Source organism: Mesoplodon densirostris, chromosome 12, assembly GCF_025265405.1.
Source record: "Mesoplodon densirostris isolate mMesDen1 chromosome 12, mMesDen1 primary haplotype, whole genome shotgun sequence".
Lineage (NCBI taxonomy): Eukaryota > Metazoa > Chordata > Mammalia > Artiodactyla > Ziphiidae > Mesoplodon > Mesoplodon densirostris.
In genome coordinates, this window is record NC_082672.1 from 27791042 (window position 1) to 27814425 (window position 23384).

The following is a 23384-nucleotide window of genomic DNA, read 5'->3' on the forward strand; positions in this document are numbered from 1 at the left end:
TGTTCATTCCATGATTCCCCGTATTAATTTAGAAGTTGTGCTATAATTTTCCATACTATTAGTGGTTACCTTTTCATTCCCATTTCTTCATTATTAAATAAAATTAATTAGTATTTCCTACACAGATGCTCTTATTTTTCAGTCCACAGCCCCCCTTCCCAGGGTTGATTAACCAAGTTAAGCCTTTTTTTTTAATTAATATTTAGCACCAAAAAAATCAGTGTTTTCATACCAACATAAAAATGAAATTTATTTGAATGTAAGTAATCACAATAATTATTGCGATAAAGCACAAAAATTAAATTTTTAGCCCTCAAAATCAAAACAGAAAGAAACCTAATTGTAATCCCTCATATGTCCTCAAAGGTAAAAACAACTGAGTCATGGGAGTGAATTGAAAAAGATCTTAGAGAACATTTTGTACACACTCTCTAACTTAGAAGTCAAAGGGGTTAGCTAATTTTTCCAAGGTCACACAGAATTAGCGGCAGAATCAAGATCCAAACTCATATATTATCACTTGTCGTTTTCTGACTTTTCATGATATTACTGGCTGTTCTGGTAGCCAGTGTTACCAGTAACCTATTCATAGCCTTCCATATCCTAGCATGAACCTAAGCTGTGTGTGTTTCGGAGGTTCAGTGTTAACATTGCTCTAATTCTATGAGTGTCATCATTTTCTTTCCCTCACATGGTAGTGGAACACGTTCTTCACCCACACTGTTGTAAGCCTGCTCAGGAGGACCAGGCTGGGCACTAGATGGTCGAATGTGACTGGGACAGGAGTTGACCCAGCCCACGAGTGCACCATCTGGTTCTCTGTCCTATCTGTGTTCTTCTGTTTAGCTGCCTTTTTTCTGTAGCAATAAGACAGGAGTTAGTATAACGATCATAAAGATTGACTCACTATAATTATCTACATGTACGGAGTCCCTACCATGCACCTGGCACTGCCCTAAGCACTCTATATGTTACCGCGAGCCCACCTAGCAGCCCTGTCAGGAAGACGGCTCGAGGAACCGAGACCACAGAAGGCACTGCTTGCTCAGTGACACATACTGGGGGGTGGCAGGAGTGGGGGGTGGACTCAGGTTCCTGTGAAGCCAGAGCTTCTACTCTATCCTACACCCTTTCGTTTCAAACTCCTTTTAGTACACGAGTCACTGTGCGTTTCTAAACAGAGTTCAAATGGATGGCGAATTTCCCCTTTGTGTGGCACTGACACACTGTTACAGTGTCATTGAAGGATAATCCTGGTGGCAGCAGCTCAGGGATGGGACTGGGTTGTTAAGGTCCAGGGGCCACAGTGGGTTTTCATTTCATTTTTATGTTATGATCTCAGAGTCCAGGAGAAAATGATAACTTCACAAGAGTAAAGGTTAATGCTATTCATCACAGGTCCTTTTTTGGGGACATGTTATTCTTTTATAGAGCTGCCGCTATGAAATTAGTGAATGTTAATGCTTTAAATACTGAATGAGTTGTTATTTGTCTGTTCAGAGCACCATAACAGACTACCATAGATTGCATGGCTTAAACAACAGAACTTTATTTTCTTACAGTTCTGGAGGCTAGAAAGTTCAAGATCGAGGCTATGGTAGGCTTCAGTTTCTGATGAGAGCTCCTTTCCTGGCTTTCAGGTGGCCGCTCTGTTCTCACATGGTCTCTCCTCTGAGCGTGAAGAGAGAGGGAGAGTGAACTCCCTGGTGTCTCTTTTTATAAGGACAGTAATCCTATTGGATTAGGTCCCTACCCTTATGACCTCATTTAACCATGATTACCTCCTGAAGGCCCTATCTCCAAATACAGTCACATTGAGCGTTAGGGCTTCAACATATGAATTGCAGTGGAGGGGACACAATCCAGTCCATAGCAATTGTTGATTTTTTTTCTTGCATTCAAAAGTCTCATTTCTTAATGAGAAAATACAAAACTTTGATATTATCTATCATCCACAGGGAATATTTTAAATAACTAAGCCTCTTAGAATAAGTTAACTTTCAGTTCTTATTAAAATATTGAAATATTTTACATTATCCTTCAGTTTAAAGGACTGCATGATCTGTACTTGGTAATAATCCTAGCAGTCACCAGCATACTCTGCAATAATATGAAACTGCTGTTTGCTATTTCGCCATTGTTTGCCTGTTCTCTGTATGGCTGTTTAAAGACGACAGTTGTTTAAAAAGGCACTGCAATAGGATCTCCACATCCTGGTAGAAAATTAGAAGTGGAACTCAAGAGTTTGATAAAGAAGTATTCTTCCTTTAAAAGATTATTTGGGATAAAACTAATTATTGTTGTAATAATGTCTAGCCCGGTTGTGACTGATAACACAATGTTAAGAGCTACCTTTAATTTTCTGAATTGGAATTATGATGATGACAAATCTGGCAATAATGGCTAATATTTACTGAATGCTTACTAAGTGCAGAGAACTATTCTAACTGTGTTAGGTGTAATGATTCTTTTAATCCTCACAGTAAACCCATGAGAAGGTCCTATATGCAGCCAAAATTTACCCTGACAGAAGTGAGGCATAAGGAAGTTAAGTAATTTGCCTAAGACCAGACGGTTACGGGTGAATGAGTCAAGAAGTAGTTCTCAGTGAATCAGGAAGTAATTAATTAGTAAGACCCTTGGTTATGTACAAGTTGTGAAAAACACTACAGTGAGTGGGAAAAAAGTGGGGAGGGGGAGTCCTTTGCTACATAGAAGTCAGAGTATAAGAAATGCTAAAGTTTGTGGTAGATGTCATAAGAGCAGCAATGAGCCCTGAAGAGATGAAGCTTCTGGAGAAGACCTTAAGGGCAGTGGTCCTCCATATGCCATCAGTGGGTCACTTGGGACCAGAATCACCTGGGAAGTTTGTTTAAAATGAAGATTACTGGGCCCCATCCTAGAAGAAGTGGAAATGAATGAGGGTTCGAGCCCAGCAATCTGTGTTTTCATGAGGCTACTGCCTTAAAGGATGGATCTGTTTCAATAAAAAAAAGGATAGCAACTTTCCCAGCAAGGCAACCACAGGAGCAAAGAGATGGGGGAAGTATGGTTTGTTTAGGAGGTGCAGTAAGGAGAAAGGTCTCCAGGGAGAATGAAGAGGCTGTTTTGGAGAGCAATGCAGAACAAGACCAAATAGAGATATTAAGGCCAAGTTTAGGTAGGACTTATTTCACTTAGCATAATATTCTCTAGGTCCATCCATGTTGTCACAAATGGCAAGATTTCATTATTTTTTATGGCTGAGTAATATTCCATGGCCTATGTATACCACATCTTCTTTGTCCATTCATCTATTGATATGGACACTTAGGTTGCTTCCATATCTTGGCTATTGTGAATAATGCTGTCTATCTGTTACTTTTAATATGTGTTCTCAGAGTATTTTTTAATGTATTCAATCATTTAGTAAACATTTATTAAGCACATACTATGTGCTTTTTCTCTGAGTAAACTTTTAACTTGGGCCTGAGAATTTCTTTTAAACCATGGGCTTTTAACATTGGAAGGCAGGAACCTTGAAGATCAATTTCTTCATGTTTTAGGCAAGAGAAAACTGAAATCCAAATGAAATTGTTCAGGTCTCACTATGTGTTAGCAGCAGAGCTGCTGGGAAAACCCAGATCTCTGTGTACCACCCTGAGTGATGTCAGAGGACAAACTTACCGTGGGTTTGTCCTCATCCTTTTCCTTCCGTGAAAGTCAAGTCAGTTCAGATCCATTTCAGTAGATTTGTCTCCTGAAATGAATAGCTCTGGAAGGATTTAATGGTAGCAGAAATACAGAATCTCTAATATCAAATATTTAGAGGAAACAAAATGTTGCTGAATTTATTGTTTTTCTCTTAAAAAGTAACATTTTAATTGACATACCACCGTAGTGTCCTCCAGGTTTATGCTCGATATTTTGTTTGGACACTTTTGCCAACAATGTTAATAACTCACATTAAAAATGTGTTTAGCTGTCACGGCTGAAGGAAGCATCATATTTTTTAAAGTTTTGTGGGATTTATTTTTTCCCTGAAATGAGGAAGGAGCATATATATGTAAAGAAGAAAGGAAGCATTCCATCACTGAACCATATTTTTTGAGTTGTCTATTTTCATTCAGCTTTTTTTTTTTAAGTCTTACCTAAATAGACTGTGAACTCTTCAGACACAAGGTCGGCTGCTTATTTGAGCCCTGACATCCTTTTACTGACTCAGTGTGATATGCCTGTGAGGCATATCTTTCATCAACTATCAATCTTTGGGATTTTCTCCCAAATCCTTTTAACACTTACAGAACCAATGCTATGTTGAAACAAATGAAGTCACACACTTATTTTTTCGTAAATTTTTTTTAATTTTATTCATTTAATTAACTTATTTTTGGCTGCATTGGGTCTTCATTGCTGCGTGCGGGCTTTCTCTAGTTGCGGTGAGCGGGGGCTACTCTTCATTGCAGTGCGTGTGCTTCTCATTGCAGTGGCTTCTCTTGTTGTGGAGCACGGGCTCTAGGCACGCAGGCTTCGGTAGCTGCGGCACGTGGGCTTAGTTGCTCCATGGCATGTGGGATCTTCCCAGGCCAGGGCTTGAACCCGTGTCCCCTGCATTGGCAGGCGGATTCTTAACCACTGCACCATCAGGGAAGCCCAAGGCACACACTTTTGATCTGGAGGATATCACATGTTTTAATGAGAGAGAGAGACAGATGGTACTGTGGGTTTGAGGGCATCACATCGCTATCAGCATTGAGATGTGATGCATGCCTGTGATGCATGCACTCTTCTGCAGTAATAATATACCAAACTAGAGGGCTGTTTCAGTTCCCAAAGAGTAGAATTCAGTGCATCTTCTTTGGCCTCGTTGTTTGCATATTACGTTACACTAAAAATTTAACAGTAATATTTTTTTCCTGAAAATCTGAGAAAAGCAAAGGCCATGGTTGGTTAATTAAAACCAAAGACCCCATCCATGTTTGTTAAATGTGGGCCGTTTCTGCAGCCCTAACTGTTAAGTTTTTAAACCTGCCTGTGTTTGGTTTCCCTCATTTTTCTTCCTGAAGCTGCAAGAGAAATAATCTGGTTAGAGAGAGAAGAGCGGGCCAGGCAGCACTACGAAAAGCACCTGGAGGAGCGGAAGAAGAAGCTAGAAGAGCAGAGGCTGAAAGAGGAACGTAGGAGGGCTGCTGTGGAGGAGAAGCGAAGGCAGAGGCTCGAGGAGGACAAGGTGAGATGCTGCTCTGGGGGAAACGTGGGAGGCTCGTCTGTTTCAGAAGCACAGCACATTTACTGTGAAGCTTCCCGTGAAGGCCGTGGGGTGCACAGCAAGAAGGTCTCAGAGGCAGCAGATTTACAGAGTCATAGTTTCTAGGGAGGTTGTGGTGTGGAAATCAGGTAGAGAATGGTATGATTCTCACTGTTGCCCCAGGAACTTTAAAAGCTCATTTCTCTGGTCTAGACCTATGACTTATTTATGTTTACTTCATCTGTACCGAAGTCTTAAGACTACTCCCAGGAATTGGATTTCTGTAGGGCTTTACCATTTACAAACGTTTTCTCATAGATCGTCTCATTTAACTCTTCCTCAATCCTTGAGTAAGTGTTGTCAGTTTTTGTGAAAATGGACATTTAGACTCAGAATAGGTAAGTTACAGAAAGTCGTACAATCCATTAAGTTGTGGGGTTGGGATTACCCACATCCGTAGATTCCAAATGCTGTCTTTTAAAATACAGTACCACATGTGTTTAAGCTAAGACCTGCACTACCAGGCTTATGTGAGTTGATGAAAGCATCACACTCCCAGTAGTAATAGTAATCGTCATTTATTTAAGTACCTGCTGTATGCCAAGCACTTTATCAACTGGAACCTAATAATTTCAGTAACCCCCCACCCAGGTTGATATTCTCTCACCTTAAGGTGTAGGACTTAAGAAGTTTAAGTAGTATCTCTCACTCCACTCTGCCTTAAGTTGAAGAATCCTCAGACAACAAGGTGGAATCTAATCATCAGCTCCTCTCTTCCCTTTAAGGAACGCCATGAAGCCGTTGTACGACGTACAATGGAAAGGAGCCAGAAGCCAAAACAGAAGCATAACCGGTGGTCATGGGGAGGTCCTCTCCACGGGAGCCCCAGTATCCACAGCGCAGGTAAACAGACAGTAACCGCTTTCAAAAATCACTATTTTTTTCTGGACAGTACAAGTCACAGTTGCTTTTTTATTCTGTGTTTGCAAAACAAAAATCCTGCGGAAATAATTAAGTTACACTTAAACGATGCTTCTACTGTTTGAGGATAAGAGGGTGATGGAGGTAAGAAGATAAGGTTCCCTCCCTCCACACAGGCTGATTTTCTCGTCCTTTACAAAATTCTTTAAAGAAATGGAAATCTATGCAATGTTTCTAAACAACTACTTTCAACTCTACATTATTTTAAGTAATTCATTTGCATAGTGGTTTCAGGATTATGGAATAGGTTAACCAGTTTCCTCTTTTTCTCTGGAAGAACCGTAGCAATATTGACAATCAGAATCAATACTATGAGCTTATGGATTCTGACCCTAAAGTATATGTAACACTAAGGCTCTTCAAGAGAAAATACAGATTTCTGAAGCTAGAAATAGTAGATGTCCAAGCACATGGATGTTCCCTTGTTCTTGAATTGACATAAAATCATACTGAAATTTGGATTTAGTGAAAGGCTTTATTTTTGTACTGTAAATTCAATACACCTTGAATTTTATATAGTGTGTCAGTTCTTTTTCATTTGTGTGAGTCTAATAAGCTTTTTTTTTTTAATTTACTTTGAAAAATCATTGTCTTACATTCTGTCCCCAGGTGGTTTTGTTGAGTCATCATTCACCTTTCTCGATTTAGCAGGACTGGACCACCACTTCACAACTTTTGGTGGTACTAGAAAACCTGGTACAGACATCCTTGTGATTTGCTGATTGCCTGACCTGTAGCTAGCACCTCAGACCTAGGGCCAGTTCATCAATAGCTGAACCATCACCACCTTAGTCATAATGCATGCTTAATATCCTGTTGCATAGACCTAGATCTGGGACGTGGCACAGTGTTTCTCAAGTGTTAATAGTATGACTCAGGTGACTTAAAGGTATTGAAATAAAGTAATTACATGTGCTATGTTTACTTTCTTTTTAAATGATCATTTTGGATAAAACCTTAAAAAAATATTTTTTCACTAATAAATCACCAGGGCTCAACATACATCCAGTGTGGCTTTATCCACCCGACCGCCCCATCACTACAGCTGTTGCCACTTTCAGTTTCAATCTGAATAACTATGGATTTTCGTTTGCTTTATTCTCTTTCATTCCTAACATTCAGTGAATCTTCTATAACCCCTTCATTTAAAAAAATCTAAAAGCATGTTGCCACAACTTTGCAGTGAACCAAATTTGAAAGCATGTTTTTTTTCCCTTGGCTCTTCATGACCCAGTGGTATTTGCTGTGGGGCATGTATCAAATCTGTGGTCATAAGGATCATTTACATGTGATATTTCATTCTAGGGATAATTTTGCATATTTGTTCCATGCAAAAAAGCTGTCATGGTATATACTTTTATAACCTCACTTATTTTTCTTTTACCTGGCTTCATGTTTTACATGTGCACGTTACACATGTAAACCTGTTACAGATTTTCAAACGTATTTGAGGGGAACTCAAGTTACTTAGCTTTACTTCCTGCTTCCACACTCAGTTCAATATATGACCTTTGTTATTGCCACTCAGAGCAAGAGAAACCAGCGTTGTACTTGTGAGCTGTTGGATAAAATCCTCTTTTATAAGGTTTGTGAATTAGAGAAAATTGCTCTTATACTGGAACAGAGTAGTTTGAAAATAATGGGAATTTGCCAGAATTCTCAAAGGTCAGAATGATCTGCTGAGATCTTGAGAGCAGTGACCAGGTCTTGCTCATTTTGAGTAACCCTTACTTCACAACAATGCCTAACTCGTGGTCGGTACAACAAACAAATCCTAGAAGTTGAATTTAATCCAGATTAAATCAGTGTGTTGTCTCACTGCTCCCACATCAGCTTGCACTGCTTTGTAAAACTTTATACATTTTAAACCGATTCTTCGTAAATCCTTTTGTGGATCTGTGTTTTGTTCAGAGAGGAAAAGAAAAAGATTTAAAATTCTTATATGTTAAGTAATATAATAAATATGTATTATATCTCCATAATTTTAATGATGCATGATAAGCCTCCATGTAGACACAATTTCCCCCAACTGAAGCTTAACATATAAAGCAATATCAGAAAATGTATTGCTATAAGATCTCCTAGAAATGACTTTCATTTTCCTTCCTTGTGCCCTTGAACCTCACATTTTATCATTAAGATGTTCCTTTTGACATTTTACCCTAAATCTTTTCTTTGTTAGGATTGCCCTAAGAGCCCATCAGTTAAGTGTAAATTTGAGTCACAGAAATGACGTTTGGTTATTTTCCTTTTAATAATTAAATTGCTTCATGTAAGTCAAGGATACTTCAATAAATAAAAAAAATTTTAATTAAATTGCTTCAACCGTAAAGATGAGTCCCTGTAGAAGACAGGAATGTCTGATGTTGATGGAAGACTTGCTTATCCCCTGCACACTGTAAATAATGTCCCAAAATGGTTATTCTGTGGGGGAAATTTTAACATTTTTACCACCAGGGTTAGTTAGACCAGTGGGAGCGGGATTTGAAGGCCTCTCTCACAAGGAATATTTTGGTTTGTTTTCAGTTTTAGTAGAAGAAGCTAACCATAGAAAATAAAATAAAATATGGCAAAACCCCTTTAACTTTGTCCATTATAGGCCAGAAAAACTCCCTGCATCCTACATAAATATAGTGATGAGATTTTTAGACTTTTCCTTATATGCAGTTTTATTCAGAGAACGTGATTTACGCTAGTGAGTGTGGTTATAGCTTAGTTCCACTGTACAGAGAGCAAACTATCAGAGCTGATTTTTGCCTTTTATACAGCTATTATTTCTCTTCTGACTTGAACTTTAAGAATTACCCTAAAATTATCCAACAGCAATAAGAATATTATTAATAAACTTAAAGAGAAAGAATTCTGATTTTCTTTGCATTGCCGCCAGTTTTCTTAGGCAAGTTTGTGGGCTGATTCTACATCTGTAAACCACACTAAACTCTGTTATAGGCACAGAGGTGTGGTTATTAGCATACTTTAAAAAAAGAAGTGCTCTGGGGGCCATCCTTTCCACACCTAAAGTGTTTCTTTTTCTTTCTTTTTAATCTGTTTTTCTATAATGAACTTTAATGCCCTGGGTAAAATGACTCTACAAGCAAAGGTATCAGCAGACGCACAGAACCTGGTGTTCTTTTTATTCTAGTGTTTGCATTCTAGCTTACCAGCACTATTACTACCGCATTGTTCACACTTTGGGAAATGATGAAGGCGTTCACTTTTATGGGCCCCTTTTTGCTTCACAGTCCCCTTCCATTATTTTCGTTGCCCTCCGCTGGCTTTCCTTTGGTCTTCCTACATTTGTTGTATTATAACAATATGCTTGAATTTCCCTAGCTGACTAACGGGTGAGCTGAATAGTTATTTTATATTTTTTATTTTCCTATAAGAAAAAGGAGTATTATTTCTAGCCTTTAAGTTACCTTTAAAATGTCCACTTAGAAAACTGTGCTATAGTAAAGATCTAGTCATAGAGCTGAAAGCATCCAATCCTAGTTTTGCTTCCATCAGTGAGCTAGGAAATTGCAATCCTGCATGCTGGCTGTCAATTAGCATTATCTCCATTTGTTTTAGATCCAGACAGGAGGTCAGTTTCCACCATGAATCTTTCGAAACATGTTGATCCCGTCATTAGCAAGCGGCTCTCCTCTTCATCTGCAACTTTACTAAATTCTCCAGATAGAGGTACAGTCAAAAGGAAAACAAAAAAAGTGTTCTGTTATTTCCTTAATGCTTTTTTTTTTCTGGATGTTTACAGATAAAAATAAGCATCTGAAGTTGCTTTCCCTACGTTTCTTAAATAGGAAGAAAAAAACTTCAGAGTAAAAAAGCAATAAACGTCTGAGCAGCATTTTCCTTGCGACAAGAACGGTTCTCATTTTAGAACTTGGCTGAATGATTGCATTTAGCAGTGATGAAAGCGGTGCTTCTCTCAAGTTTTTAGTACATGAGTTTACAGCTCCAGAAATCACCCACTTATCCACCAACATGCAAATAATCTTTGTTATGAACATTTATTTCACTTCAATCAGATTGTCTTTGCCTTTTCATCTGTACTCGGGGAATTCCAGGCTTTAACTTTCTAAAAGACCTTTTTAAATGATTCATGTTGATAGATTTCATTTTGCTAATTTATTTCTCCTTTAACCAAACCTTTCTTACTGCATTTCTTGTGTGTGCGTGACTGGTTTTCTGGTGTCCATTCATTTAAAGGGATTTGGCCTAACTTCAAGAATATCATTATTTAAGCCTCCTAAAAATTTCAATATTCATAGTCCTCCAATTAACATTTTATTTGAATTTTGAGTTTTATTCATCCCATGGATTTACAGTACACGAATGTTGAGTTACTTACAAAATGAAAGTTTTATTTTACATATTTACGTATCATAGAATGAAAAATCAAGCTTTTAAGATAAGCTACTTGTTTTACATAACTAAAATGATTTTAAGTTTAAAACACCAAAGAATTATTGTGCAATATAAAAACACATACTCTTTGAAAGTAACAAACTGTGGTTACTTTGAGTGCTTTATTAAGAAACTGATTGGTTTTGAAGTGTTTATGGTCTTTAAAAAGAATGTAATGTGTGCATGTTCTATATGTGTGTATGTGTATTTGTATATTTTGTATTGTATAAAAGTTATGGTGTCATTGTTATGTACAATATAATGCGTTGATGTTATAATTAATCTCTTAAAGCAGTAAATGAACAACTGCCTATTCTTGCCTTTTAACCTAAATCATTTTTTTAACCTAGTTTGCCTAAATCATTGATATTAGACATGTAGTCAAATTAACGGCCTTTTATATGTTAGAGAAACATATTATGAATTGAAGTTCCTTTCATAAGTAGCCTTTATTTTCAAACCAATTCCCTTAAAATAAGGTAAAATATAGCATGCTATTCTTAACAGTTGTGTATTCATCTTTTCTTTGGAATTGGTCACTTAGCACTTGAATTTTATTTTTTTGTGAACGTGGGTCTAAGACAAACTATAACTGGGACTCACGGTAGTTTTCAGTTAAACCTTGGCTTATTGCCTCCTACAATCCCGTAGCCGAAACCGGGGCAAGGTTGGGGGTAGGCAGATGGGCAATAAACCGAACAGAGTACTGTCCACACTTCTGTGGATTGACAGTGCTGTGTCAACTAGAAATAAGATGTTTTGTAGACTCTGCATGACAATATCTGATTGAATATTCTTAAGTAATTGGCTTAGAACTGGGGAAAATTTGTTGGTTGGCTCATTTACTTCAGTTGGGTAATAGAGTCCCTAAGAGGTGAAGGGCCTGACTTCATATCCTACAAGTTAATCGCTGGAGAGGAGGGACTAGAACAGAGATCACCAGCTCCTAAGCCATGTTGTTGCTGCGCTGCATTTGTAGTTCTCTCCTTCATGGGTGTCCTTCCTTACATCAATCCTGACTCCACGCACTCTTCCTTTGGGTGAGGCTAAGGGTCAGGGGCAGTTCAATAAGCAGTTCATAGCTGGGGCCAGGCAATTGCCCCTTGAATCATGGTGCAGGCCTATAAAACCCAATGCTAAGCTGGACTCAAAGGATAAGGGGGAGAGCGCTAAATTTACAGGTTCCATGTCTCCTCCCCCCTTGTCAAAAGAACTGTGAACCAGTTCTGGTCTCACTGAAGAGGTCAGCCTGGAAGAAAGATCCGCTTCATCCAGGGCCTCCCGTGTGGTCCAGGAAGCAATTTTTTTTTTTTTTTTTTTTTTTTTGAAGTTAGGCAGAACCCTAGCACAGTGAGAGGGCTCTGTCTTTTAATGAGAATAGAAATCTTCTGCATTTGAACTTCTCTAATTTAGAGATTTAAGTAATTTAGTTAGTATAATTTCTTTTCTGCTATCTATTTTTTAAATTCAATTATGCTTTATTATCAAAGTAGAGAGCATCCTTATCAAATTATTAGAGGCTTTTACAGTCTGATCGTACAGAGTGTACACCATAACTAGATTGTTTGAGCTTTCTCAGCCCTACAGCACAGGCCTTAAAGCTGATATTAAATGGAAGCTCTGATACTATTAAAGTTGACATGCAGCTGGAATGTTCTGCTGGTTATTCAAAATGCTGGAATATTTCCATACCAGTTGGTAAATATCCACTTCCCCGAGCTGTGCTTCCCCAGGCCCTACAGAGTGTTATCCTCTAGCTCTACTGGTAGAGCTCTCCTGGTGCCTTGCCCCACCAGTTTTTAAATATGTTGATCATCACACCTGAATATAGTGTCACATAAACTGATAAAATGCCCGAGTTAAAGGAAACCCCTGATTACCAAAGATTTCTGTAATCGCTGCAACAGAGAGAATATTGCCCCTGGAAATTTTTGCACTAAAAATGTGTATTGCATATTATCTTAAGCTTCCTGCTTAACCAGCTTTTTTCTCAAGGAAGAAGAATAGGGCGTTTGAAAAAAGTAAGAAGGAAATTGGCTACTCTTTGCTGAAAATTAGTTCATACATGTTTTTCCCCAGAATCTAGATTAGAGGACATGGTGGAGGACCTAAAGCTGAATCCTGCCCACGTGTTCTGTTTGACTGGAGCAGGGGTTTTTTGTTCCTGTTTTAGATCTAATTAATTGCCATCATATTTAAAAATGTAAGATTTCATATAACGTTTAGGTCAGGATGTGGCAACACTTGCCTGATTTCTGCATGGCACCCATCATCTGGAACTGAACAGTGATTTCCTGCTTGTGAAGGAACAAGGTAGCACAAATATCTCTAATGTTTGGTTGCGTCCTTGGACCAGATGGTCTTTTATGGGAATTGTCAATATCTCATTTTAAGTGCTTAAGTAGCATCAATACTGTAGTCGTTTCATGAGAATTAATACCTTTCCTTTGGGAGCTTATCATCTCAAGATTAGGCACCTCTAGGTTAAAAAAAAAAAAACAATAAAGTAACTCTCCTGTACTAACCTTTACTAAAAAATTATGGAAGAGATCTATTTCTCTCTTGCTCAGAGCATTGTCATGAATGTGATAGAAGTGGAAACGTTTCTCTTCACAAAATCTTTCATTCACAGTTTCAAAGTTATAAAACAAATCTCTTTGGATTTGCTTTAAACACCAGTCAAAGAGAGTGTTTAATGATTTTCATTTGAGGCAGATTCTTTGGTTGATGCCTTAAAGACCAACAGAAATAAAGTAATTGAGCTTCTCAATCAAGGGGGAAAAATGACATGGCTTTTCATTGATAAACCATCTCTGCAGTTCTAAGCCAGTCATCCTACAGAGTTTACCTAAGAAAAGGAAACATTCACCTCTTCTTCCCTTTATCATCTACTGAAAATACAATTCTGCTGAAGATTTTAATTTCATCCTAATCACTTTTCCCACTGATTTAATTCTCTGAATGTATTCTAATTTTAGGTTAGACTATATTCTGCTGTTGATACGCATACACACACACACACACACTGCCATACTATAGTTTATAATAGCACTTATCCTACTGTGCATTCTACTAACTGTGTAACTATTACAATAGTTTTTTTTTTTTTTTTTTTTTTTTTTTTTTTTTTTATTTTTTGCGGTATGCGGGCCTCTCACTGTTGTGGCCTCCCCCGTTGCGGAGCACAGGCTCCGGACGCGCAGGCTCCGGACGCGCAGGCTCAGCGGCCATGGCTCACGGGCCCAGCCGCTCCGCGGCATATGGGATCCTCCCAGACCGGGGCACGAACCCGTATCCCCTGCATCGGCAGGCGGACTCCCAACCACTTGCGCCACCAGGGAGGCCCTTACAATAGTTTTTATAACAGATCTTTTTATTTGTCAGCAGGTTGAATTTAACCGTGAAGACTCTCCCAATAAACAGAAATTCTAATAAAGAATTCACTAATTCTTATATTCACCAGCATCTTGATCAAAATAGCTACTCTTTTAAAATAAAGTCCGATAATTAACGTACTTATTGGAGGTTGGTACTTCCTTTCAAATAGGAGCGGATGTTTTCTACAACAGCCTTTAACATCGGATGGCTTCTATTAACTAAAACTAATTTCCTAGAATTCAGAAGTCATTTCTTTAAAATATAACATATATAAAAAATTATTGGGCTTCCCTGGTGGCGCAGTGGTTGGGAGTCCGCCTGCCAATGCAGGGGACACGGGTTCGTGCCCCGGTCCGGGAAGATCCCACATGCCGCGGAGCAGCTGGGTCCGTGAGCCATGGCCGCTGAGCCTGCGCATCTGGTGCCTGTGCTCCACAACGGGAGAGGGCACAACAGTGAGAGGCCCGCGCACTGCAAAAAAAAAAAAAAAAAAAAAAAAAAAATTATTATAAGGACAGTTGCTCCAGGGACCAGAGGACTTGCACTTGCTGTTTATGGTGCAGAACAGAAGTGGCCTTGTCAGGTTTAGACAGTTTGAAAGACTTTTATAAGTGACTTGCAAGTGTATTCTAAAGTAGAGATACAGTCCTCCCTCAGTATCAGCAGAGGGTTGGTTCCAAGAGCCGCCGCAGATACCTAAATCCTCAGATGCTCAAGTTCCATAGTGAGCCCTCCACATCTGCCGGTTCTGCATCCATGGATACCGAGGGCCAACTGTATATTTATTGGGAAATATAAAATGTGGAAAAATCCACGTATCAGTGGGTGTGCGCAGTTCAAACCTGTATTGTTCAAGGGTCAAGTGTATATGATCACTTTATTATAGTGATATTTGTAGGATTTTGCAAGCTTCTTTCCTGATATCTTTCGAAAGTAGCTTCTATATTTTCATGGACCGTCACTGGAAGCTAGCAGTAAAAGCAAAGTAATTAATTTATAATTAGCATGCATTTCCTAACAGTGGTCTTGCGAAGCCCCAGTACAATTTGGGACTCCACTGCATCATTTTGAATTTATTTTCTTGATTCTTCACACACCCACTAGTAATTTCTGACATTATGATTATATTGAATTTTGGCTTTTCTATCTTAATTTTATCTTCAGCTTTACCCTTATCCTCCATCAGAATTTTTATGTTGTTGCCAAACCAGGGACCTGAAAGAACTTGCTTGCTGAATGGGAAAGTCAAAAGAAAAACTTACATAGAACTTTGCATGAGTCCTCTTTCACTTTATTATATCTGATTTCCTCCAGTTGCCCAAGTAGCAATTCATGGAGATGTAGCAAAATTTAATGGAGACCTTTTCTCTATCCACATATTTCCAGTCTTGCATGAAGCTGGCAAAGCCTTTGTTGAAGTTGACATTCAGGGTACTTAGGACACCTTTTGGCTGAGGTGTGCGCTGTCTGCTCACCACCCATCCTGATGAGGGCAGATGGGTTCGACAGACTCATGCCAAACCTGCTGGAAATGGTTCTTCTGTTTTGTCACCTGTTGGATCCATAGGAGGGTGGTTAGCAAAATCTGTGTCCATAAAACTAATACAGAACCTGCCACAAACATAACAGCTTGGAGAGAGGCACCTTATGGAATAGCTGCTCCTTTGAGCAGAGTCCCTCCTGCCCTGACTCTCCACCAGCTTCCTCCCCGGACAGCCTGGTCTCTGTCGAGGTCTCTCACGAAGGCCCGGCGTGTGGGAGCGATAGGGGTGATGCCTTGCACCCCCTCGCCCCTGGAAAGAATGCTTCTAACATCTCACTTATGTGGTGACGTTTAGCTCGCCGCCTGCAGCTCAGCCCATGGGAGAGCAGCGTGGTTAACAGATTGCTGACGCCCACACATTCGTTCCTGGCCAGAAGTAAAAGCACAGCTGCCTTGTCTGGAGATACAGGTAAAACTGTCAAGGTGCAACTTTCTCCGTGAGGTAAAGTCCTCCTTTAGAAGTATCTCTAAGCCACCCATTTTCATCTAATCCCATCTCAATTTTTCCCATCGTGTGCTTCTCCTCCTCCCGGTGGAATGGCGTTGGAAATGTGTCTGTTGGTGTTGGTTTCATGCCCTTGGTATCGTTTCCTCTGAGCATCCGTCTTAGCATCTTATCTGGACACCAGATGCCGGGCAGGTAAAGGATGCCCCTCCCTGTGATCAGATGGCTTCAGAGGCTTCTGTCTGTTCATAGTGTTACCAGAAAATCCTATCCCTTACCCACCTTTCTTTCTGCCCCTGCATCTGAGCAGATGATCAAAGGTAGAAATAATTTAATATCTAATACTAATTTGTGGGCCTGGGGATAAACTCAAAGCAAAAGCCGATTTAAGCATAGCGTTTCATAATGTAGCTGTGGACTAGTCACTTATCCTCCCTGGGCTAGTCTTTTATCTGTAATTGAGGAATAGTACCCTTTCAAAACTCTATAAAGAGTGGTGGAGAAGGCTAATCACAGTGTTCTTATTTGTTACATACTTTGAAAATATGTCAAATGTGCCAAGTACTAGTTATTATAATTAGTTATAACTCCTCTACTTTTTTGAAATATAAAACACCCCTGAATGAGCCAATTCGTTTAATGAGAAGTTAGTATAGAGTCTACATCTAGCTGGAAAGAAAGATACATATTAGGCTTTTGGCAGTGTCTCTCTCATGGTGAGCTGATTTTGACTTTCCCAAATATCTCTGGGCACAATTGGTGTATCTATGTAACCAGCCCTCATGTTTGGCACGTGGGAAATTGCATAGCCTCTTCATAAGGCTCCCTTTAAAAAGGCTTTGCCTCTGCAAGCCTCTTCATGTTCACTAACCCTCTTTTTTAATAATAATTCTTGGTGGTTTTATGATACCTTTCATCTATGGTGCCCGATGAGCTAGAATCAACCCGAATTCTCACAGTACCCCTGGGAGGCAGTCAAGAAAGCAAGTGCAGGCATTCCCACCACCTGCCTGTGGAAAACAAGAGATTGACAATAAGTGAGTTAAACCAGAGGCACTTAGAAAATTGGTGGACTAGGTCTTAAACGTGCTTCTATCCTTGGCACCCTCATGATGCTCTCTGTGCCATTGTGCGTTCAACTAGCTGGACCACAGTGATCTGTGATTTCTAGAAAGTAACTCTCCTGTCAACTGTCACATTGCATCTCAGATTTTTCTGAAGGAAAAACTACAGTTTATTTCAAGATACTTTATTTTTATGTCTATTTTGTCATACTTTCATATAAATCATGAAAGCTGTTCTTTATGTCCAGCTAATTGAAAAACCTTTAAAACTGCTTTTCAGTCCTAATTCATAGAGTCTAAATAGTTTATGGTTCTCGTGCTTCTGAACCTCCACATTGTATGTTGTTTCATACTAAAGGACTGCTTCACAGCTAAAAAATTGTCTTTCTTTGCTATTTCTGTCATCACTAACTTTTGTCAATTCTTTCACTCTTCCTCTAGTCTCTTCCAACACCATTTCCTCATTTTCCACCCATTCGACTTGCCCAGCTTCCCACCTTCCTTCGTGCTCAACCAAGGTGCTTTTTAATCTGCTAACTGGCTCTTCTTTACTTTGCAACTTTTCCATTCTCCTTTTCACAAATTGATACATTTTTGTAATGTATTTTAGTTTGAAGCAATGCATACATAGCCTTTACTTGAGTTGCCTGTTTTATTAATACATTCCTTAGATCATTGTTGCCTATTATTGCATTGATAACAGCTTATATTTAATGAACCAAAACTGTTGGGTTTAGAAATTTCCATTTGAAATTATTCACGTAAATGTCTCTTGCACTTATCTCCTCAAAAACATTTTTCCCATCACTTTTATTTTTCCATCTGCTCTCCTTGATTATTTTTTCTTGTCTTCCCATTTTAGTGTCGTCCCTTGAGTTTACCTCATATCCAGTTGCCACTGGCGAGAGGATGACCTACATCCAGAGCCAGGGTTACAGTAGCAAATCAAAACAGCCATCCTTACTCCTAGGGTATTTGGTGATTGCAAATTCCCAGAACAAGTAATAAGAGCAGTTGAAAATTGGAAATCAGAGTCTCATATGTTTCATTGTGACCACTGCTTTGGGTTGGTTTTTTTCTTGCCCATTTTTAAAAATACATTCATGATACATGTGATTATTAGAACTCAGGATTAAATGAGTTAACACATGTAAAATGTTTCGAATAGTACCTGCACGTAGGAGGCACTCAATAAATGTTGTTATTATTCTACTATGTAATTATTCTCTCTGCTGCACTCCAACCACTTGAACTGCATTATCTTTTCTCTGCAGCCATTACTTCACATAGAAAATCCTGAATATGTTAAATTAATGCACGCTTGCTACCAGTAGTAGAAAGAAATACAGATATTGTGGAAGGCTTTCTCAAACACATTTCCATAAAAGAAATTTTATGTTAATAAAACTACTTTGGGATATGGAGGGCACTCTAGGAGGGAAGAGAAAACAACAATCATATATTGCTCTTCCTATTTCTTCAGAAGGGCAAGATTATTAGAATAATTGATTTAAAGGTTTCAGGTTTTTCAGTAGTTGCTGTTAAGAACAGCGATGAATTCCATGAAATGTAGTATCCTTAGAATTAGCCAGACGATGTTTCTTGAAGAATTAAATTTGAGGATTTTTGTATGGACTACATTAGGTAGGTTTAAGGATATTTTTTTCCTTTCCTTCACATTAACTCAGCACTATAATAAAGAATGAACCAGAGGCATGATGAGATTGGGTACATCCACGGTGGTCTCAGGAAATGCTCCAAGGAAGTGCTCCACAGATACCCCTGAAATTATTACTTTCCACTAGAGGGAAAAGGAATCATATTTCTGTGCTTCATTCCTTTTTCAGTGTCAGACCCATGGCCTCAGAGCAGGGCTGTCATCTAGGGTTTCTTGATCCTTGAGCAGTTAACGGCCTCTGGCTGTGCCCTGGGCTGTGTGTGCCTCTCTTGGTCATTAATCCCACAGAAGTGCCTTGTGCCAGGATGTTCTTCTTTAAAGGCATTTGATTGGCTTGGAAGAGGTTTGCATTAATGAACTCTTTCTTTGTCTGGGAAGGGCAAATGCTTTGTTGTGGCACTTGAGAAAAGGTTGTTTTCAAACAGTTTTCCCTGTGATCACAGTAAACCAAATGAGGAGAGGGTCTCCTTCTTCACAACACAAAGGAAACTTCCTTCACGATTCAGGTCTGAGGCAAAGCTTTATGTCAGTTTGGAAGTAAGACATATACCTTTTAAGGAGAACTGAGGGAATGCAAAGTGTTTCAGCTTATCCAAGAAATAAGGGTTCTGTTTTCAGATGATGGGAGAAGAGAGTGCAGCTTCCAGTCGACTCACCATTGACCATTCAGTGATAACCAGAAGATACTGCAGGGCATTTAATGAAAGAGAACACAGGAATAAAGATGCAATCTGATGGACTTTCTGTCTGTAGACTAAACCAAAAAAACACTTAAATGTTTTTAACTATAATTCTGAAATTGAGATTACCTTGAATTTGTCCTGTTAACTTTTGAGTTTTTAATTTATTAATACTATTATATTCAGTTGACCTAACAGTCTCTTTAAAGGGTTGCTACTACAATGGCTAGGGTTGGGTAAAGTCATTTTATAACATGGTCCAAATACATAGCATTCCCCTCAGTAGTCATGTTTAATTGTCTGATTTTTTGCTGGAAAACAAGATTTCTGGATGAGATCTGAAAATGAACCTTGGAACATTAGTACCCACATGTTTGATACCTACGCAGTGTTCTGTGAATTTCTTTAAACCCACTGTTACTCAGAATCACTTGATTAATGATAATGTTCCTTTGAAGGTGAATGGTCAGAAGCTACGTGGTTTTCAAAAAAATATTTCCATCTTGAGTAAAACTGCAACAGCTGTTCGTGATTCAACTTTATTTTTGGCAATTCTAACATATTTATGTTCCCTTCACCATTTTAAATGATGACATCCCATTTCCCCATACGTTCTGCTGCTTGTTATGAACCTTCAAATGCCTTGGCTTTTGGGGAAAACCCAGAAGCATGCATTTGATTTGCCTTTAAGTAGATAAAACATTTACAGAATTTTTTTTCTGGAAATTATTAGTTATTCTTGTAACAAGTCTTAATACCTGATAAGACTTGGTCATTTAACATCTTAAAAATTCAGTTGCTTTTTTTCCCCAGTGGTGGTTGAATTTTACTCCCAAAATAGTTGCAGTATATCTTGCTTGCCTGCTTGCTCACTTGCTGTTTTTCCACTGTTTGTTCCGTCTTAAAGCTATTAGGAAAAATCGAATTATAAACAATCCTTATCTTAAAATTATCTGTCACTAATGTAGCGTTTTACCAGAACCATCTGTTTATGGGACTATAAGACCATTGCTCTCTGTAATTATTGGCTTACATCTATATCTTTAATAAGTATTTAAATAGCCAAATAGTTTATATATTCCAGATTTTTCATTTGGACATGCCCTCCTTTTGGACACACTGTAAACTAATAGGACCTTGAGGAGAGTTGAGTATGATGGTCTGGACACCTTTAGGTAATACCTTCTCCCTACTTTTCTCTCTATCTCTGCTTTGCTCCTTTTCCTGATCCTGCTTTTGGCTTTCCTTCAACTGCTCCTCTGGCACTCTTGCGTGTAAAACAATCACCTGCACCCTAGTTATCCCCATGTGTCCTCGTTCAGCATCTTGCAGCCCCATCAACATCATGCCCTACAAAGCTGCACACTCTAGAAATCCGATGGAGCGACCAAAATTCTTTGTAACACCACCGGAGGGCTCCACGCGAAGGAGGACTGTTCACGGCACAGCGGTGAGTAGCTGTTGGGAGCAGCCTGGCGAGTCTGCCCTGTTTCTGTGCGTAGTGGACACCGCCTCGAGGTGCAGTGAGGGTGTAAGCCAGGTGATGCTGACATCCGTCCTCCCATCCGTCCTCCCATCCGTCCCACCAGTCTTGAATCCGGCTGGCTGAGTGGTGCTGTCCCCACACTTCCTCCCCACTTGGCGATTCTGCTCCCCGCTGAAAATCTGAATTTGAAGATGAAAATTGTCCTTTGTTCAAGCATGTCTGAGTGGCTGAACTGCCATATGGGTGCCGCCATACAAATAAGTGCAATGCCAACATACTTTATTTTTGAACGTAAGAAAACCTTTGAAGGGGAAGTGGGCCTGGACTGCTGCCTTTGCATTTTATTCCAATCCTGTCCAGAAGCTGGCTGGACTCTAAATGTGGTTCACTAAAAAGCAAGATAAAGAATTTTTGTCTGTTTAGCTAATCCGTGTCAAGGCCCAGGTCTTAAAATATAGGGACAAAGTATTGAAAACACTAGTTATTCACTAAGTAATTCTTGAAAGGCTGTTGGGCTGTGTTATAGACTCACATTTTGCACGTGAAGAACATAATTTGTACCTGTTGTTTCTGACAGGGTGGCTGAACTAACATTAATTTTCACCATGCTATAAATGCTATGAGGTCACGTGCATGTCTCCAAGAATCTTTCTTCTTCTTTGTTTTATTTAAACTGTGTGTTATTTGGTAGCCGTTGAAATGTATAGACATTGTTCTGTGGTCTTCAGACGTTGTACTTTAGTCTTACAGGACTTCCCAGTCCACCAGAAGCTCTCATTGCCCCTCTCTCATGGCAATAGCATGGCCCATGAAAGGCTGGAACAATTTTTTTCAATCCTAACTTCTCAGAGCAATTCAGATTTATAAAGCTGATGAACACCTAAAAGGATTTTGCTTAGACCTTGGAGGATAATTCAAGGGTTGTGGGAGCTTGATGGCTTTGCCTACAGGCAGTTTTCTTCCAAGCCCTTCGGGCTTTCAGGAGTCAACGTTTAATTCATGATTGAGTCAGATGCCCAGCCCTTCAAGCCAGAAGTGAAACTACCTTTGATGTCTGGGAAGTCTTCCATCATTAGCACTTTGGTGCCTCAGAGATCCTAGCTGTGGACAAATAGCGATAGTTAAGCAGAACAGTTTTGGCCCCAAACATTGGATACTTATTGGGTAGAGAAAAGCGTGTACCAAAGAAAAAAATACCTTGTTACGGATAAAAACAAAAATTAACACTCCAGGAGGGAAGGGTGAGAGCTGATCCTTGGCCAACAGATTAAATGAGAGGAATTTGTCATCATACGATCCAAAACCTATATTTTCTCACCGGTTTTCTTTTTGTCTTTTTAGTGCCTTCTTTCTGTATTTGATCTATTGGCTGCCTTTTCACTTCTTTGCCATTAAATATTTAGGCAAATACCTACTGCCAGAAAACGACTCACAAATCATTTATACTCCAGAGCTGCACTGTGGAATTCAGCTGAGCACTTGAAAATGTGGCAAATGAGACTGACAGATCAAATTTGAAATTTAATTTTCTTTTAAGCAATTTTTAATTGTGACAAAAAACATATAACAAAATATACCATCTTAACTGTTTTTAAGTATGCAGTTCAGTAGTATTAAGTGTATTCACATTGTCGTGCAACCAATCTCTAGAACTTTTTAAATCTTGCAAAACTGAAACTACACCCACTAAACAACAACCTTCCGTCCTCCTCCGCCAGCTCCTGGCAACCACCATTTTACTTTCTGTTCCTATGGATTTGACTACATTAGATACCTCATACAAATGAAATCATACAGTATTTGTCTTTTTGTGACTGGCTTATTCACTTAGCATAATGTCCTTAAGGTCTGTCCTTCCACGTTGTAGCATGTGACAGGATTTCTGTTCTTTTTAAGGCTAGTAATACTCCATTGTGTGTGTGTGTCTATACATATATATTTCTGTATGTGTATATATACACACACATACACGTATACATGTATAGACGCACCTCATTTTGTTAATCTGTTCATCTGTTGATGGACACTTGAGTTGCTTCTTCCTTTTGGCTATTGTGAATAGTACTGCTACAAACATGGGTGTGCAGATATCTCTTCAAGATCCTGCCTTCAGTTCTTTTGGATATATACCCAATTGTTGGATCTTATGGTAATTTTATTTTTAATTTTTTGAATAACTGCTATACTGTTTTCCAAAGTGACAATACCATTTTACTTACATTCCAACCAACAGGGTACAAGGTCTTCCAGTTTTTTCACATCCTCACCAATACTTGGTTTTTCAGTTTGGTTTTTTTTGTTTGTTTTTTAAATAGTATCCTGATAGGTGTGAGATGATACCTCATTATGGTTTTGATTTGCATTTCTCTAATCATCACTGATGTTGAGCATCTTTCCATAAGTTTGTTGGCCATTTGTATATCATCTTTGGAGAAAAATCTAATCAAGTCCTTTGCCCATTTTTTAATCTTAAGTTTTTTAATCTTATTTTTAAT

At 38.9% G+C, this 23384-nt stretch overlaps 1 protein-coding gene across 1 annotated transcript in view; it reads left to right on the plus strand.

Moving 5' to 3' along the window:
- MAP7 (microtubule associated protein 7) overlaps window positions 1–23384 on the plus strand; it is a 140797-nt gene that overhangs the window by 101546 nt on the left and 15867 nt on the right. The window contains exons 4-8 of the mRNA XM_060114525.1: window positions 5046–5209; window positions 6013–6130; window positions 9779–9889; window positions 15832–15945; window positions 20726–20853. Of these exons, the coding sequence (XP_059970508.1) occupies window positions 5046–5209; window positions 6013–6130; window positions 9779–9889; window positions 15832–15945; window positions 20726–20853 (635 nt within the window). The remainder of the gene's footprint in view (window positions 1–5045; window positions 5210–6012; window positions 6131–9778; window positions 9890–15831; window positions 15946–20725; window positions 20854–23384) is intronic.